General features: G+C 52.1%; 1 protein-coding gene across 2 annotated transcripts in view; it reads left to right on the forward strand.

Annotated features, from left to right (window-relative positions):
• PLXND1 (plexin D1) overlaps positions 1-16043 on the forward strand; it is a 67911-nt gene that overhangs the window by 15611 nt on the left and 36257 nt on the right. The window contains exons 3-11 of one of the 2 annotated variants that reach the window (XM_033071412.1): positions 2715-2846; positions 4746-4846; positions 5496-5625; positions 6178-6352; positions 7817-7925; positions 8700-8802; positions 12007-12114; positions 13810-13899; positions 14734-14827. In XM_033071412.1, coding sequence (XP_032927303.1) covers positions 2715-2846; positions 4746-4846; positions 5496-5625; positions 6178-6352; positions 7817-7925; positions 8700-8802; positions 12007-12114; positions 13810-13899; positions 14734-14827 — 1042 coding nt within the window. The remainder of the gene's footprint in view (positions 1-2714; positions 2847-4745; positions 4847-5495; positions 5626-6177; positions 6353-7816; positions 7926-8699; positions 8803-12006; positions 12115-13809; positions 13900-14733; positions 14828-16043) is intronic. The other variant, XM_033071413.1, reaches the window with a different exon arrangement.

Raw genomic sequence — 16043 nt, forward strand, 5'->3', positions numbered from 1 at the left:
CTGCCATAACCTGGACAGTGATGCACGCTGCCTGGTGGCTGTTGATCTCTGCTCAGGGCTGCCATGTGAGCAGGATGTTTTTGATGAACCCTAGGCTGAAAATGCTATTGTGCAGCATTCAATTATTAATTAATTTTATTAAACTATTATATTAATTATATTGCTATAATTTAAAAACAATAAGTTTATATACATTACATAATTTTAATTACAATATTTTGATATTATTTTAATTGTTGAAGTTATTACAATTATTAGAAGCTTTTATAATACATTGTCCCTTGGTTTTGAAGACACCGTGCAGACAGAGGAATCACAAAGAGATTCTTCACAGCTGAATCCAAAACAGGTGTGAACTCATGGTGGAGTCTGTTCTAAATAACATGCCAGAGGTGATGCAGAGTGATGCAATGCCCCAGGTCTGCAGCCAGGACACAAGGCCAAGCTCTCAGTAACCTCAGTGCTTGAAGTTTGCCAGGGAAAGTTTTGATTCCAGGCATCCACAGCCGTCTGGTGAGCTGCCAGTATCACAAGTCCACAGAGAAGAGGGAAAAAAGGCCTGGAGCAGAGACAGCTGATACCTGCTTTATCTGTGCCTGGGGGGACTGGTGCATAACGTGGGATACTGGATCAAAATACTTGGATAGAAGAAAACTTACCCAGTCTCTTCCCTTGCATCTAAGTGCTCCTGGCAGAAATGTGGGAACAATCACAAAAGAGCTCCCTGCTTTGATTTCTGCCCAGAGGGGCAGGTAATTTGTGAGGATGGGAGGGAGCTGGCGCTGGGCCAGGCGCAGGGGCTGGGGGGCACATGCCACACGCAGCGCAGGCTGTTCACACGGCGTTAACAGCTCTGCTCCATTATCATCTCGGGGAGAGCAGCCTTATCTGCACTGCCTCCATTAGGGAGAGGCTCCTGGCTACCCTGTGCTGGGATAATTTGCTCAGATAGCTGTAATCTAATTCCACAACACAGCTGCACAACCAGAAGCCCTTCTACCTCTGGGGCTCCTTGCTCTTTGGCACGGGACTCAAGACACTTTGCGCGAGCAAATCATTCAGATTTGTTGCCTGAGAAAAGACAGCAGAGGGGCAGAAGTAGTGCTTGCCGGGCTCCTGCCAGCAGCAATTAGGGTACCAGGGGCATGTATGGTGAGCTAATGCAATTTTGTGGCTGCAGGCAGGCATTTCGTGAGGGCCAGTACCACATCTAGCAGTCGTGAGAGGGCCAGCAGCGCCTGGGCAGCGTGGCCAGGGCTGGACGTGCCAGGGCTCGGTGCCCCCGAGGGTATGGTGGGAGGGAGGGCTCTGTCCTGGTGTGTCCAGGTCTGGAGCTGCAGACAGGTGCTGTGTGAGGTTACCCAGGACTTGGGTCACTCTGCTCCCAGCAGAGTGTTTCCTCCAGCCCGCTCGCCTGCTGCACCAGGACTGGTGGTCACTGCCCCTCTGTGCTCCTGTGGGGCTCTCCCCCAGAGCCTGCAGGCCCTGGGATCTGGGGAAATTGCCTGGGTGAGGAGGGTGTAGGGTGAACATCCCAGGAGGCAGAGGGACCCAGGCACAGGTGTCTGTGAACAGCCACGTGGAGCACATCCTGCAGGAGGGAGAGAGGATGCAGTGGAGAATGTCAGGAATCAGTTCATGGATGTCTTGGGTGATCCCAGGGAAATAATTCCGCTTCTGGCTAGCCAGATTTTAAAATGGACACAGTGATAGTTCCCTGCTTTTTCTTCTGCATAGCTCTCTGTGCTTGCATATGTTTCTTAGCAGAGAGAAGCCTGAGCCTGAGCTGTCATACTGGGGTGTGTCAGTGCTGCTCTAGTGTAAGAATTAATTAACCTATGTTTATTAATTAATTAATCCACATTTAGAAACAGAGGCACACTTGGTCATTACAATTATTGCCTTCCCTTGCTAGCAAGGAGGCAAGAATTTTCCTTACTCCTTTTATGTTTTAAACTGAGACGTGACTGTCACGAGAAATTGTGTAGCCCCATTGTTATTTCCTCTCAGCAATGCCACATTTAATTTACTGAATTTTTGAGTCAAATGCCAAGACATTCAGAGAACTGAAAGGCAAGCTGATGCTGTGCAGCCTCCTCCATCACTGCCAGCGCTTCGGCTGGTGATTCATCAGGCAAGGTAGGACTTGGCACTCTTGTGGCAGCTGCCATGGTCTCCTGGAGTCAGCAGGGATAGAAGCTTCTTCTGGCTGGGAGTGACAACACTTATTTTTCAAATATGCAGGGAGCAGGAGATGCCATGCTGTACAGCCCTGTTGCTGATTTTCACTGTTTTTCATTAAGTTTTGGAAACTCAGTGTTCTCTGTCCAGAATGTGCATATGTGTGTGATGTGTGTGGAGGCTGGTGCCCCTGGCATGAGGCTGACACAGACACTGCTGTGCATGCAGCTGTGCAGGGGCAGAGCCTCCTATCAGACCCTTTCCAGAGCAGCCCCTCAGAGGCACCAGGCGTGGTGAGGGTCCTGCACCCCTGAGCAAGGCTGGGGCTTTCTGGGCTGTGCCCAGTGACACAGAGCGACTTCCCAGGAAAGCTCTGTGTGTGCAGCCTGCCAAGTGTGCCGACATTCACAGTGCTTTATGACTTGGGGCACTGCTGTACACCACTTTGGTTTTTTATTTATAACCAAGGAGAAGTAATGTTCTCCCCTTAGTGTTTGAAATTGGTCTCAGTGAGTGGCCCCTTCTCTCTGCAGATTAACCTGGACAGTGCGATGAAGGTCATTAGCAGGAGATCCATCTCGGTGGCTTACGGAGAGCCTGTCCATCCCATCATGCAGTTTGACCCTTCTGATTCCACCTATCTCTACTTGATGACCTCTTACCAGGTGAGATCTTCAGTCATCAACAAAACAGTTCTTGGAGCACAGCACGCATTTCATTTAGCTCAGAGCTGGGAGCAGAAAGGGACAATAAGATTTTCTCTAAGATTAGTGGTGAGAGCCAAGATGTTCAGAGGTTTGGCTATCACTGGCCTTTCTGTGGAGGTGCCTGTCCATTTTCCTGTGTAGGGTGATAACACCATGCAGCCCAGCTCATCAGGTCTTTGTGGTGGTCGGTAAAAAGAAGAGTGAAAGATACTGAAACCAATTGCACTTATGGGGGTGCAGAAATAAACACAGGTTGTTCCTGTACAGAACCCCCAAAATGACAGTACATGGTCTTTAGGAAGGCTTTCAGGAGATCCTACAGACAAAACATCTGCCTGGTCCTGGGGAGGTTTCTGCTCAGCTCTTGGCAGGAGGGCTCTGCAGAGACCTGGAGAGCTGCAGCAGGTACAGACAGGCGGTCCCATCCCCATCAAGTTAACAGAGTGGGAAGATGAGAGCCGAGTGCTCCAGGCACTGATGGTTTGTCCTGAATTACATTTTAATCTGTCAAAACAGATGCACAACCACAAATGTTACACGTCGCATTTGTATTTTCCAAGCTCTAATTCCCTGCAGATTGGTCATTATCATTTCACAGACCCCTCCCAGGACGCCTCTTTAGCTGATGGCTCCAACTGTCTCATTTTCAGCCCCTGGCTGGGCTGTGTCCTCTGCTCAGGCTGATCAAACAACTGGTGTGCTGCTTGTGATGCCTCCTCTGACTGCTTCTTTTCCAGTAAATCTGATGAGTTAATTTTATTTTGGTGGAGTTAGTACCCTGGGAGGCTCCCCAGGAGCTTGACAGGGTTGGGGTGGGGCTGCTGAGCCCCGCAGGCTGGGGAGCAGTGAAGTGCTGTGTGTGAAGGGGGGCTCTGGCCGAGGAGCCCACAGCCTGCAGTGTGCTTGCCTGGTGGGAGCTCAGGGCTCTTGGCATCTCACATTTTCAGTCCCCACTGTTCCAAACCACTCAGGTTTCCTTCCCAAATGTTTAGAGATCAAAGGAGGAGAGAGCAGAAACCAACACATGCTTTCCCTTCCAACTGCTCCTGCCAAGTGAGTCCCCAGAGGTACTTTGATTTTTTTACAAATCAAGGTTTCTAGAGTGGTGCTGCTTTCTGATCTTTGTGTAAACAGCCAGAGTGCTGGGCACTGTCTGAAGAGGAGATTTCTGCAGGTCTGGGCGAGAGTTTTCACAGCTGTGAAGTTATGTCCATCTGACACCTCTGAAAGGTGCAGTGTCACACTCTGTAACCTGGTCATCACATGGCTCTGCCATGGCACCAGCTGAAAAGGAGCAGCTCAGCCCAGCCCAGCCTAGCTCAGCTCAGCTCAGCTGGCTGCAAACCCTGTGGATTCCTGAGCCCTAGGGCATCCTCCTGTTTTGGGGCTCATGACCCCTGGCTTGGGCAGGCTCCAGGAGCTCTCAGTGGGCAGCAGGCGGCAGCTCGGGCTCACCCCCCTGCTGGGTAGCTGTGGCACAGCTCCAATATCCACGCTGTGCCAGGGTCTGCTCCTGTGGCGTGCTGGATGAGTGTGCTCCAGGGCGAGGGTGTCCCAGCCCGAGGGTGAGCGTGTCCCAGCCCGAGGGTGAGGGTGTCCCAGCCCGAGGGTGAGCGTGTCCCAGTCCGAGGGTGAGCGTGTCCCAGCCCGAGGGTGAGGGTGTCCCAGCCCGAGGGTGAGGGTCTCCCAGTCCGAGGGTGAGCGTGTCCCAGCCCGAGGGTGAGCATGTCCCAGCCCGAGGGTGAGCGTGTCCCAGCCCCAGGTGCTGGTCTGGTCTCCAGCTGCTCGTGGCCGTGCTGGGGCGGGCGCTGCTGGGGGCTGTGACAGCTTTGAAGCAGCTGTGCTGTTGTTGTGCAGATGACACGGGTGAAGGTGGCTGCCTGCAGCCAGTACTCGACGTGCAGGGAGTGCCTGGCCGCCGCTGACGCCTACTGCGGGTGGTGCACGATGGAGACCAGGTAGGACCAGCCGTGTCCCGCTGCCCTTCAGGTGTCCTTTGGCCCTCAAACCTGGGCAACAACTTCTGATGCCTTTTGTATTTCCCCACAGTCACACTACCAACAGTCTTTTTCCATTCCTTAAAAAATCTGTGCTGTTAGAAACAGTTGCATCTAACCCAAAGGGCTGGGATGTTCTCCAGAGCCAAGATTTCACCGTAGCTGCATTGTCATGCAGCTGCCAGTACAAAGAATCTCTTGCAGGTGTCAAACCATGGGACTGGGAGAAACCACACCCTGTGAAAGTCCATCTTTTGCCCCTGCAGATCTCATCTATCAATAGAAGACAGTTACACACAAAAGAGGATATTCAGAATTAGATTCCACATTTTGAAAGTGGAGATGTTGGACAAAATGTCATCCTCTCCTCCTGAGTTTGGGTTCAGCCTGGCCTTTTCCTGCCTTCCTCAATCCTGCTGCTACACTGGTGCTGATTTTATCACGGCAAGCAGACACTTCAAACAGCAGCAAATGTTAAGGCTTAGCTGCATGGGTGAAGGAGAAAGATACAGACAAAAGATTTTCTCAGGAGCTTCCCTCACAAGGAACTCAACTTTTTTATCAGCTGTTTTAAAACTCATCAACCACGAGCTGTTCCTCTTCATTGCAGGTGTTCTCTGCAGCACGAGTGCACCAACTTCACAGGGGCCAACTTCTGGGCGAGTGTGAGTGAGGGAGTGCAGCAGTGCCCTTCCATGACCATCCTGGAGCCTGAGATCAACATTGACAAGGAGAACCCGGTGCGTTTGATGCCAGTTCCAAATCAACGCCTGCAGTGTCTGTGGAGCCTTGCCTGCTCCCAGAGCATCCTCCCGTGGAGCAGCAGGGCTCCTGGTGCCGTGGATGTGGCTCGGGGGTGCTGAGCAGGGCTGTGCCTCCTGGATGTGGGCAGGGGATGCTGCATGCTGCTGTGTCAGGCTGAGCTCTCGGGGAGCTGGGGTGATGCCCCCGAGCCTGAGCCAGCTGGGTGCCAGGTCTGTGGGCAAACAGCACCTAGAGCTGAGCCCACAGGCAAAACACCCAACTGCTGCCCCGAACACACAGGGCAGGGTCACAGCATTTCAAATACAATCAGCTGCACACAGCTCAGTCAACTCATTTCCTGGTTTTGTATTGTTGTTGTTTTAAAGTATTTCAATTATATTTTTCACCTCTGAAATACTATTTGTGTCAAGACAGATTCTGTCTGTGGGCTTGTTTTGGAGTTGCCTACCTCTGAACAGGTTCTAAAATGTTGACAATTTCTAAATATAATTTTCTGTGATAATAGCTGACTTTTTTGTCTAATATAGGTCCTGATAATACAAATAAATGGAACAATCCCAAACTTGAATGGAACAAATATTTCATGTGACTATGGAAACAACATCCACACAGTAGCCAGAGTTGCTGGGGATTATGTAAACCAATTTATTTATTGCAGTTTGCTTCCACGTGAGAAATATCCAGCATTTCCTGATGACCAAGGTAGGTAGAGGCAAACAATCTGTGTTCCTTCTAACCACTTTTGTGGACATAGTTTTTAATAGGCTTTATTTGTTTTTTCAGTTGTGCAGCTAATGCATACAGGGAAGAAAAGCCCAGAGCTGCTGCTGTTTTACAGGGCACATGACTTTGAAGTGTAGGAGTTCCACCATCTCTACTTGAATTGATAGTATTTAAAATCTATCTAATTGTTGATTAAATATCAGAATTTAAGTGCCAGTTCATGTACTTATTTTCATCTGGTTTGAGCTTCTGCTTTAGAATTAGTGTGTACTAAGCCAAAAACGTTTTAGCCCTGGACAAATAATGTAGTATTTTATATTGATATTTTCAATTGCTTTGTTTAATTTCCCTCCCAAACACACGCTGACTTTCAGGAGAGGTTCTGGAGGAGGAGTGAGTGGGTACCTAAAGGAGCTCAGGAGCTCCTGGCCCCATTTTGCAATCAGAAGCCAGAGGTGTGCAGTGCCCCCAGTTCTCTGATGGTGCCAGAGGGGTGCCTGTCTCCAGGCTCCATGGAGCTGCTCCAGAGGGATGGGTGCCTGTGGATGAGGCTGGAGCCAGCTGAGCTGCTGGCTGGGCTGACCAGACCTGGACTGGCCACTGAGCCATGAGCCAGCCCCTCTCAGTGCCTTTGGAGAAGTTTGATGCTTCAGTCCAGACTTGAGTGCTTGCTAAATTTTCGTCCTTCAAGCCTGGTGTGAATGTGCTATTGAAGGTAGCCGACTTCAGTAAGGGGAGAATTAGCTTGGCCTTTTGAAAATTCTGCTTTTTTTTGGGCCCATTTGTAAAGCTGCATTGCTTTTCTCCCAAACTATCCAAAGAATGGGAGATCATTAACTGCTCTGTATTGTTGGTTACAGCAATGTCCAGATGAATTTCTGGAATCCAGTGCGCTGATTTATTGTCTGTATTCTGAAAGAGTCATTGTTTCTTCTCCCTGGTGCTTATATGGCAAAATTGCAAAGGAAAAAAATTAGGCAATTTTGGGGGCAGGGAAGGTAGTATGGTGTACTGAGCAGCCTAAAAAGGGATTTCCTCTCTCTGCAGGTTTTCTGGCACAGGGAAGTGAGCGGGATTTTAAAACATGATAACTAACATGTTTTAATTGCCACTTTTTAAAAATTGTAATTTGGCACCAACTGTACGTGAAGACAATAATTAAATCTGCTAATTAACGCTTGCATAACGTGCTGGGATTTTGTGCCGAAAGTCACCATGTTCTTTTCTGTGAGAGCAATGTAAAGTGCTGATTTAGGAGGGAAGAGCTGAAGGTCGGAGGAGGAAGGATGACTGGTCTGAGTTCTGAAATGCAGCTCGGAGGAAGCCCTAGAGAAAACAAATCAGATTTAGCCCTTGTTTTCCCAAGGGTCTCTCTTGTCTACTGGTTGTGAGTGTGAGCAAGGGGCTGTTGCAACCCAATATTCTTTGGCTTGGTTTTCTCAGACCACGTGGTCGTCGAAGCTTCTCTCCGGGTCAACAACAAAAACATTATCCGGGCCAATTTCACCATCTATGATTGCAAAAGGATTGGAAACATTTACCCAAAGAGAGCGTGAGTGACCCCAGTGCAGGCAGGCATGGGTGGCACTGGGGTGACAGAGGTGGGGCAGCTCGGAGCTGCCAGGGCAGGGTGCCAGCACGGGCTGGGCTGGGTTTGCTCTGGGGGGCTCAGGGGCTGGGGCAGGACTTGGCAGGACTGTGGGAGATGTGGTGCCAGAGGAGGCTCCTCAAGCCATCTGGACATGCTGGGTTTCTTTTAAACATGGATGATATTTTTATATAAAGCTTGTTCTGTTAACCCTTTGGCAACAGAGGGCCTCCCCAGCAATCTGTGGGGCGCTGGGGAAGGAAGGGTCCTGTGGCTGTGGGAGCAGTCACATACCCCCATCAGCTTGAGGGGGCTCCAATGCCACACAGCAAACTCATCCAGCTCCCAGGAGCATAACAGCAGGACCTGACCACGCTCCCATGTCTGTGTAAACAGCAGGGAGAGTCTTAGGTCCAGCATGCTGGGCTCCTCAGACACAGATGAGGGGAAAGAGCTTTTTTTCTTTTTTTTTTTTTTTTAAATGTTTTTTGCTAAGCGGGGGAGGGTGGCTCTCGGTTTGCCATGGCCTGAGGTCAGACAAGGATGCCTGGGGGTGATGGGCTCTGGCCACATCCCCTGTCAGGTCCCAGGGAGAGGAGGGAGAAGTCCAGCACCTCCCGTGGGTTTTTCTAGGCACCATTAAAGGCTGAACAGTGTGAAGATGAGTTGCAGGGCTGAGGTGTGGCCCCTCGGAGCAACCTATACTCTGCTTTTCTCACCTTGCCTTTGCCATTTCAGGTGCACCAGCTGCCTCTCAGCCAGGTGGAAGTGTCACTGGTGCCCCTCTGCCTACAGCTGTGTCTCCAACCACTCCCAGTGTGAGGATGCACTGCAGATGGAGGTGAGGCTCCTTCAGCTGCTGCTCACGTTCTGAGCCTCCTCCAGCAGTGGCCAGCACTTGCTGGCCATGGTTTGTGCCCTGCTGGGGTTGGGGCACCCTCCTCCTGGTGTTAGGAGGGCTGGGCTGTGCAGTCCAGTGCAGTGCTGAGGGGTGCATGGCACAGACTGCAGCTGGCTCAAGGGTTCACCTGTCCTGGTGCCTCCTGTGGGCTCCATCTCTTGGCTTTCCATTACTTCTCTGACGTGGAGCAATGCCTCTCCTTCTCCACATCCTGGGACACCTGGATGAGAAACAGCCCCATTCCACCATGCCCTTAGCTTTGCCTCGAGGTTGCTGTATGTTAATTGTGTGCTGGAGCACCACTGGGGTGCTCACTCACAGGAGAAAACCATCCCTTTCCAAGCTGCAGCTTTAATACCCAGAGGCTCACAGTGTTCCTACTACTGAAATTTAAATTGAAGTTAATTTAAATAAAATGGGCCTTTTAGCAATCAATCTGCTGTAGATCCAAGCCAAGCTTTTACTCTGTAAATTGAATATCCCTTTTGCAGCAGTGCTCTGCCCTTAGGTCAGGTCTCCAGTGCTCCCCCTGCTCACCATCGAGAGCAGTTTGGCCCCGGGTCAGATGTCCCACTCCTCTCAAGCTGAGCCCAGGCTAGACCTGGCATCCACTCTCCTCAGGTGGGGAAGAGTTGGGGGATTCAGAGTGCAGGGCATGGGGGTGGAGCTGAAGCCACCATGTACAGCTCCAGATCCTGTGAATGCCTGGGAAATGGGCATGGAAAAGTCCCTGCCAGGTGTCAGCTCCCAGCAGCAGCACAGGGCGCTGTGCTGAGACCAGCTGTGCCTGCCTGTGCACACCCAGGTGTTTTGGGGAAGCATCCTCTTCTTTGTCCCCTTCACAGGTGTCAGTGTCTGGCACTATCCCTGGCTGGCTGGATGGGTGCTGGGAGGTTGAAAGCCGTGCTGTGGTTGCTCCTGTTGGGTGTGTGTCCTGTGCCAGGCCTGGGGAGCCCTGCAGGGGTTCTGGCACACGCTGGCTGTCAGGGCTCGAGCTGTGTGTGCTGCTGGCACTGCTGTGTGCTACTGGCACTGCTGGGCACTGCTGTGTGCTGCTGGCACTGCTGTGTGCTGCTGGGCACTGCGGGCACTGCTGTGTGCTGCTGTGTGCTGCTGGCACTGCTGTGTGCTGCTGTGTGCTGCTGGGCACTGCTGTGTGCTGCTGGGCACTGCTGTGTGCTGCTGGGCACTGCTGGCACTGCTGTGTGCTGCTGGCACTGCTGTGTGCTGCTGGCACTGCTGTGTGCTGGGCACTGCTGTGTGCTGCTGGCACTGCTGTGTGCTGCTGTGTGCTACTGGGCACTGCTGGCACTGCTGTGTGCTGGGCACTGCTGTGTGCTGCTGGGCACTGCTGTGTGTGCTGGGCACTGCTGGGCACTGCTGGCACTGCTCTGTGTGCTGCTGGGCACTGCTGGCACTGCTGTGTGTGCTGGGCACTGCTGTGTGCTGCTGGCACTGCTGTGTGCTCGTGCCACGGACTCAGGGGTGCCAGTCTCAGCAGTGACACTGGGTGACATCAGGGCGGTGGGGTCACTTGGGGACTGCCCTGGGTTAGTCCTCAATTAGCAAAGGACTGACTTTATCTCCTTGGATCGCCTGCTCCAGAGGTACAGCTGGGCTGGATGCTGATCTGCTTGGGCATGTTTGTTTTCTCTCTGTGCCTCCTGCTGATCTTGTGAGCAGCTGCGGGAGAGGTGCTCTGTAGCCCTGGAAACGAGGTGTTTTCATCTGCAGTTGGAGCTTTTGGTAAACAAACCGCTGCTGGTGCAGCTGCACCTGAGCATGCTCTGCAGGGAAAGCTGCATCGCTGGCTCCTCCACAGCATCTCAGACACTCTGCCCTTTTCTCTGTCCAGGTGTGAAGGATGTAGTCAGCTGGGAGCTCTATTTCTGGCGCTGTGAGCAGTAGGAGAAGGGGCTGCAAGATGACAAGTTAATCAATCCTCTGAAGTGTATTGCTCTGGGAAGCTGTGCCTGCTCTTGTGGCATGCAAGGACTCACCAGGCCAGGGGAGGTTTTGCTTGAAATTGTAGCCATGCTGGTTTTATTTTAACTCTTTTTATTCCCTTGGAAGAGGTTTGGGACTGAAATATTTTCCCCAGTCATTTGCTTTGCTGTTTTGCTTCCCTTATCACATTCATCTCTGTTATTTAATCTGCTTGTTTAGGTAGCACCAACTGTGCTTGGTTAGATGAGTGTCCTGACAGAAATAAAACATTTCCACAGTCAAACAGGCACTTCCAGGTAGTTCCCTGCCCCCTATCCAGGTCTGGGGAGGGCAGGAGAGAAACCTCCCCTCGCTGCCTGTCTGGTGTCAGGGATGTGTCTGAACAGGGATCCAGCCCTGGGAGGGCAGGCTCGGCCCCTCCCTGGAGCAGCACAGCCCTGGCATCAGTGGAGCCACGGCAGGATAACCTTCAATGGAAGCAGGAGGAAATCTTGCCTGCTGCAAATGATTCTGCATAATGGACCAAGGATTTTGTTGTCTTTTACCCCAATGGCTCTACTGTCACAGGCATTACTCTGGATGTACCCTGGGGCCACGCACAATCTGGCTTCATTTTTGCTGTAGTTTCACAGTGTGATTTACGTCTCATGAGAGAACAGGACGGGTTTGTCACATAGACTGGAATTCTGAGTCAGCTCCAGTGTCTGAGACATCAATTTAAAATGAGAACAAAAGTAGGGAGACAGATGACCTTTTAAAATCATTTCTCAGCTTCATTTGAGCCTTTCACTGCAGCTGCCCTGCTGCTGCAGCCCCCCAGCTGAAGCCCCTGTGGTTGTTCCTGCCCTCCCTGTGTGCACACAGCCTGTGTGCACTCTGCAGTGCTGCTGTGCAGATGGAGAGCCTGGGACACAGGCTCTGCAGGTGCTGCAGGAGCGAACAGTGCAGTGGGTGGGACTGCAGGAGGTAGGAGAAGGTCACACTGGTGGATCTGCCATTGGAGGGGGCAGTGCCTCCTTCCAGAGACATCCTGGCCCTGTCATGGCTGGTTCAGGTACACGGTCATTGTACCATAACTGACAGCACCTGTTCCTAGTGAAATTAATCTTATCAACCTTGATGGTTCCTCTTCCCTTGTTGTGAGAGTGCTCAGCATGCACCCAGCTAACCCCCTTTTCCCCTTATTTTTGTACCCAGCAGAAGGAAATCGACTGTCCTCGAATCGTACCTGCCCCTTTGGAGCCCATGCCCACGGGTGTACCTCGGAACATCATGATCTCACTGGCCAATGCAACTTTCCCTAAGGTAAATGAATTCCTAAAGGCACTGGGAAGGTTTGGACAGGTGCTTGGTGGAACCAAAGCTCCCTGTTCCCTTGTGGGTCTTTGCTCCATGGAGCATGCTGCTGTCTTGTTCTCCCAACCTCTGCTGCCAGCCTGGCCCCAGAGCCCACGCCCAGGAATGGACACAGCTCTGAGTGGGGCAGGGAGCCCTGTCTGAACCACAGTGCTTGAGTGCAGCATGGAAGTATTGTTTAACTTCAGATTGTCACTGCAGAGCTTTTTTGGTTTGAACAAGGTTTTTTTGAGAAATTTTCTGACATGCTGATTCTAACAGTGGAAAGCAGGAGTGGACATCAAATGGTGTCTTTGGAGATGTGGTGCACGCCAGAGACAACCAGAGGAATTTGGGGCAAAGAGGCTTAGCTGAAAAGTGCTTGAGTAAGCTCTGGTGTTTGTAGAAATCTGCCCTGAGTAATTCTGGCTCAGATCAACAGGGCTCATGGGGCCAGGTTTGCCTTGTCCCTGCTGATGATTCCAGCATCCTGGGCAGCCAAGCGGCTCCTTGTTCTTCAGGAGAGATGTTTTGGAAGTGCTTGTGGAGCTGTTGTGGTGTGCTGGAGGGTGCAGCTGGACACTGTGGAGGCACCACTGCCACCACACGTCCCTGCCCTCGGCACAGGGGCAGAGCAGACCCTCGTGATGGGGTGGCCCTTTCCTGCACAGCTCCAGCCTCCAGGAAGGAGGCTGTGACCTCTGCAATCAGCAAAACAGGGTGAGAAATCCTTCTTCCTGTCGGGATGTTGGAGGTGGCTGAGGAGGAAGCAGTAGTGCATAGAGCCCACAGGAAATTGAGTCAGCAGGAAAGGGGCAGCAGGAGAGGCTCTGGCAGTCTGGCTTCCTTCCACTGCCTTCTGCCTGTCCCAGGGTGCTGGGAAGGACTCCTTCCCTCTCTGGAGGAACTCATGAGTGCTGCTGAAGCTGGGGGTCCAGGGATGTGCCCCAGCCCCTTTGGGGCAGTGAGGGGCAGGGCTGTGGGCAGCCTGCAGAGCCAGAGCTGCCTGGGCACAGGTGATGCACTGGGCGAGATTCTGCCTGTGTGCTGGCTGAGCCAGCAGCTGCCTGCCAGGAGCCTGGTGCTTCCTTCCATGTCTTTTATCAGATCTGCCAGTTTTCAAAGGGTAGTTAGACCTCAGTAGTGGTGGAGCATCAACTGTTTGGAGATAGGATTTTTTTTTCCTGCAAGATGCGGGCACAGCAATAATTTGGTGCAGGATATCATCCTTGTGTTATCAGGAAAACAGCACAGAAGTCTGTCTTTGAACCTGTTCTCAGCTGGGTCCTTGTTTGAATTAGAGATTTGCTCTGTGTAGTGTTGGGAGGGGGAGGAAGAAGGTGACTTTGAGCCCAAATCACAGATTGGTTTGGACTGGTTTGGACAAGGTGGCCTAGGACTCAGTCTGCACTGCAGTGTGAGTTCCACACACCCCGGCCCAGAGGAGCTGTTGGGGTTACAAGAGCCCAGCCAGGCTCATCTCCTGGTCCGTGGGTGCCCTGGGCCAGGCACAGTCCTGGTGTCGGGTTCTGATCTCCTGCTGGACTTGGGCAGAGCTCAGGTGCCAGTGGCAGGATCAAGGCGGACGTGAACCCTGCTGATTGACCGACAGAACTGCACAGAACGGTTCTTGCAGCCATTCTGCCCTTGTGTTCCCTCTCCTAGGAGGCAGCTCTGGAGTGCCATTTCGGGACAGACGGGACATTTGAAGCCCGGTGGGTGAACTCCTCTGCCGTGGAGTGTGTTCATGTGCTGGTGAGTCGAGGGGTGAGGCTGCCAGCCCTGCTTCCCCAGGCTGAGGATCAGGTCCGAGGGCAGGCAGGGTCTCACCCCCAGCCTCCCACCTGCCAGTGGGACACTACTGCTCTCTTCCCTCCATCTCTCACTCCTGCATCCTCCCCTCTGGGCTCTCTGTGTGTGCTGATGCTGGCAGGGCACACACGTGTCACCAGTGCTGTGTTCCCAGCTCCGTGGGGATCTGCAGTGGCTTTGGCTCTGCTCCCCTGGGGCTTGGGAAAGAGCTGCTTGTTTACCTTCCTAAATGGGAAGAGTTCAGGCAAAAAAAAATGGCCACCTTTCAGGATTGCTGTTTCTGTAGCTTTTATTTTGAGCAAGGAATTGCCTGAGAAAATGCTGTGCTGCTCGCTGGGAAGCAGTGTATGGTTGTCAGGGGGCAAATTGCACCTGCAAAATGCAGCAAACAATTGGGCTTTCACCAGCAGGAATATTGCAAGTGGAAGCTGGAGAAGAGCACCTTTCCATCACATCACCTGTATCACAGCCCTGCACTGAGAAGGCTGTTCATTTTCCTGCCCTTTTCTGCTAAAAATAGCAGCAACCCAGGGCTCTGTGCTCACCACGATGTGCACTGTGTGCTGGTGCCCTTTGCTGGGACTTCAGCAAAATGATTAAAACAAAACTGTCCCACTTCTTCTGCTGAAGATCAGACCCTTGTGTGTAGAGGAGCAGTGGTCAAAGAAGCCTCACAAGAAAGGTCTAATCCATGTAGAGAGAGAGAGTGTGTGTGTGTGTTTGTAACCTTCTATTTTACTAAATTTCATAAGTTCTTGTTTATTTCTTTGTGTGCAGCTCCATACATCAGAAAAAAGCCATCGCTTCCTGGTGAACCTCCAGCTGAAGGACAAACCAGACAGATTTATCGACAGCCCAGAGATGATGACAGGTCTGAGTTGAAAATATTTTTATACTCCTCTCATCTGGGTGGCTCGAATGACTCTCAAACCTGGGCAGAGTTTATGGCTGCAGGAGAGAGACCATAGCTCCAGTGGGCACAGCACAGCTCCTTCTCTCAGGCACATGGAAAAAGCATATTTACCCAGAGTCACCCCCGTGGACATGAGCCCAGAGCCCAGACTGGCACCCACGACATCCCTGTTACAGCCAGCCCAAGCCAAGCCCTGCCAGGAGTGCAGGCAGCTCGGGTCTCAGCAGTGCATGGCACAGGTTACCTGTGCTCTCAGTCACAGACAGGATCTGGGCTGGGGAGGAATTCCTCCAGGGCAGAGAAGGGACAGGGCAGGGCTCTTCCCTCAGGTCTCACAGGAGCATGGCATCGAGGTTCCACACGCTGTGAAAATTGAGTCCTTCTTCTTGCTTCCTCTGCTGAGAAGGAATAAAATGTGTAAGCACATTTCACCCCTGGCCTGTTCTCTGTCTCTGTGAAGAATGGCTGGATTCCCAAAAAAGCCCTTGCTACATCAGCAAACGGAGGAAGGCAGGGAGACTCGAAATGAGTCAGATTCAGACAAGGTAGCCAGGCAGGACGAGCCCAGTGGATCAGGGCAGGGTGAGCCCAGGGCTGGCACTGCAGCTGCCACACTCTGGTTTGGCACTGCCCCTTGTCAGGGCTCTGGCTGGGGGCAGCGTTCCAAGCTCCTTTGCCTCTCGACAGTGTCAGAAGGGGCTGATTTATCTGAGGTGCAGAGGAGCCCAAAGCTTTCCTTTGGAAGGTGGCTGTGTCAGAAGGACATGAGCATCAACACCCAGTGACCAGGACAGAAAGGTTTCCCCATGATAAATCCCTGTGAGTGGAGGAGGATTATTTTGCAAAGTGAGAGTACCAGGGAACACCAGCATGGGCAGGCATGAGATCTGGTTTCTCTGCAGAAAGAAGAGGGCATAATTTTGCAATACAGTGGTAACCCTGAGGAGGGGGATGGGGCGTTGGGTTTTGGCTCTGTAGAAGACTCAGTTCTCTGTGTGGGTGGTGCTGGGAGCAGGAGCCACAGCAGAAGAAGCGCGGTGGAATTCCCCTCCTCCTGCATGGAGAAGGAGCTCGTTTACATAGGCCCTGTTTGCATCCATTGGAATTGGCCAGAATATTTGGAGTTCCCACGGGACTGTCAGGCTGCTCTGGCTCCTCCCTGCCTTGCTCAGCC

Source organism: Catharus ustulatus, chromosome 13 (assembly GCF_009819885.2).
Source record: "Catharus ustulatus isolate bCatUst1 chromosome 13, bCatUst1.pri.v2, whole genome shotgun sequence".
Lineage (NCBI taxonomy): Eukaryota > Metazoa > Chordata > Aves > Passeriformes > Turdidae > Catharus > Catharus ustulatus.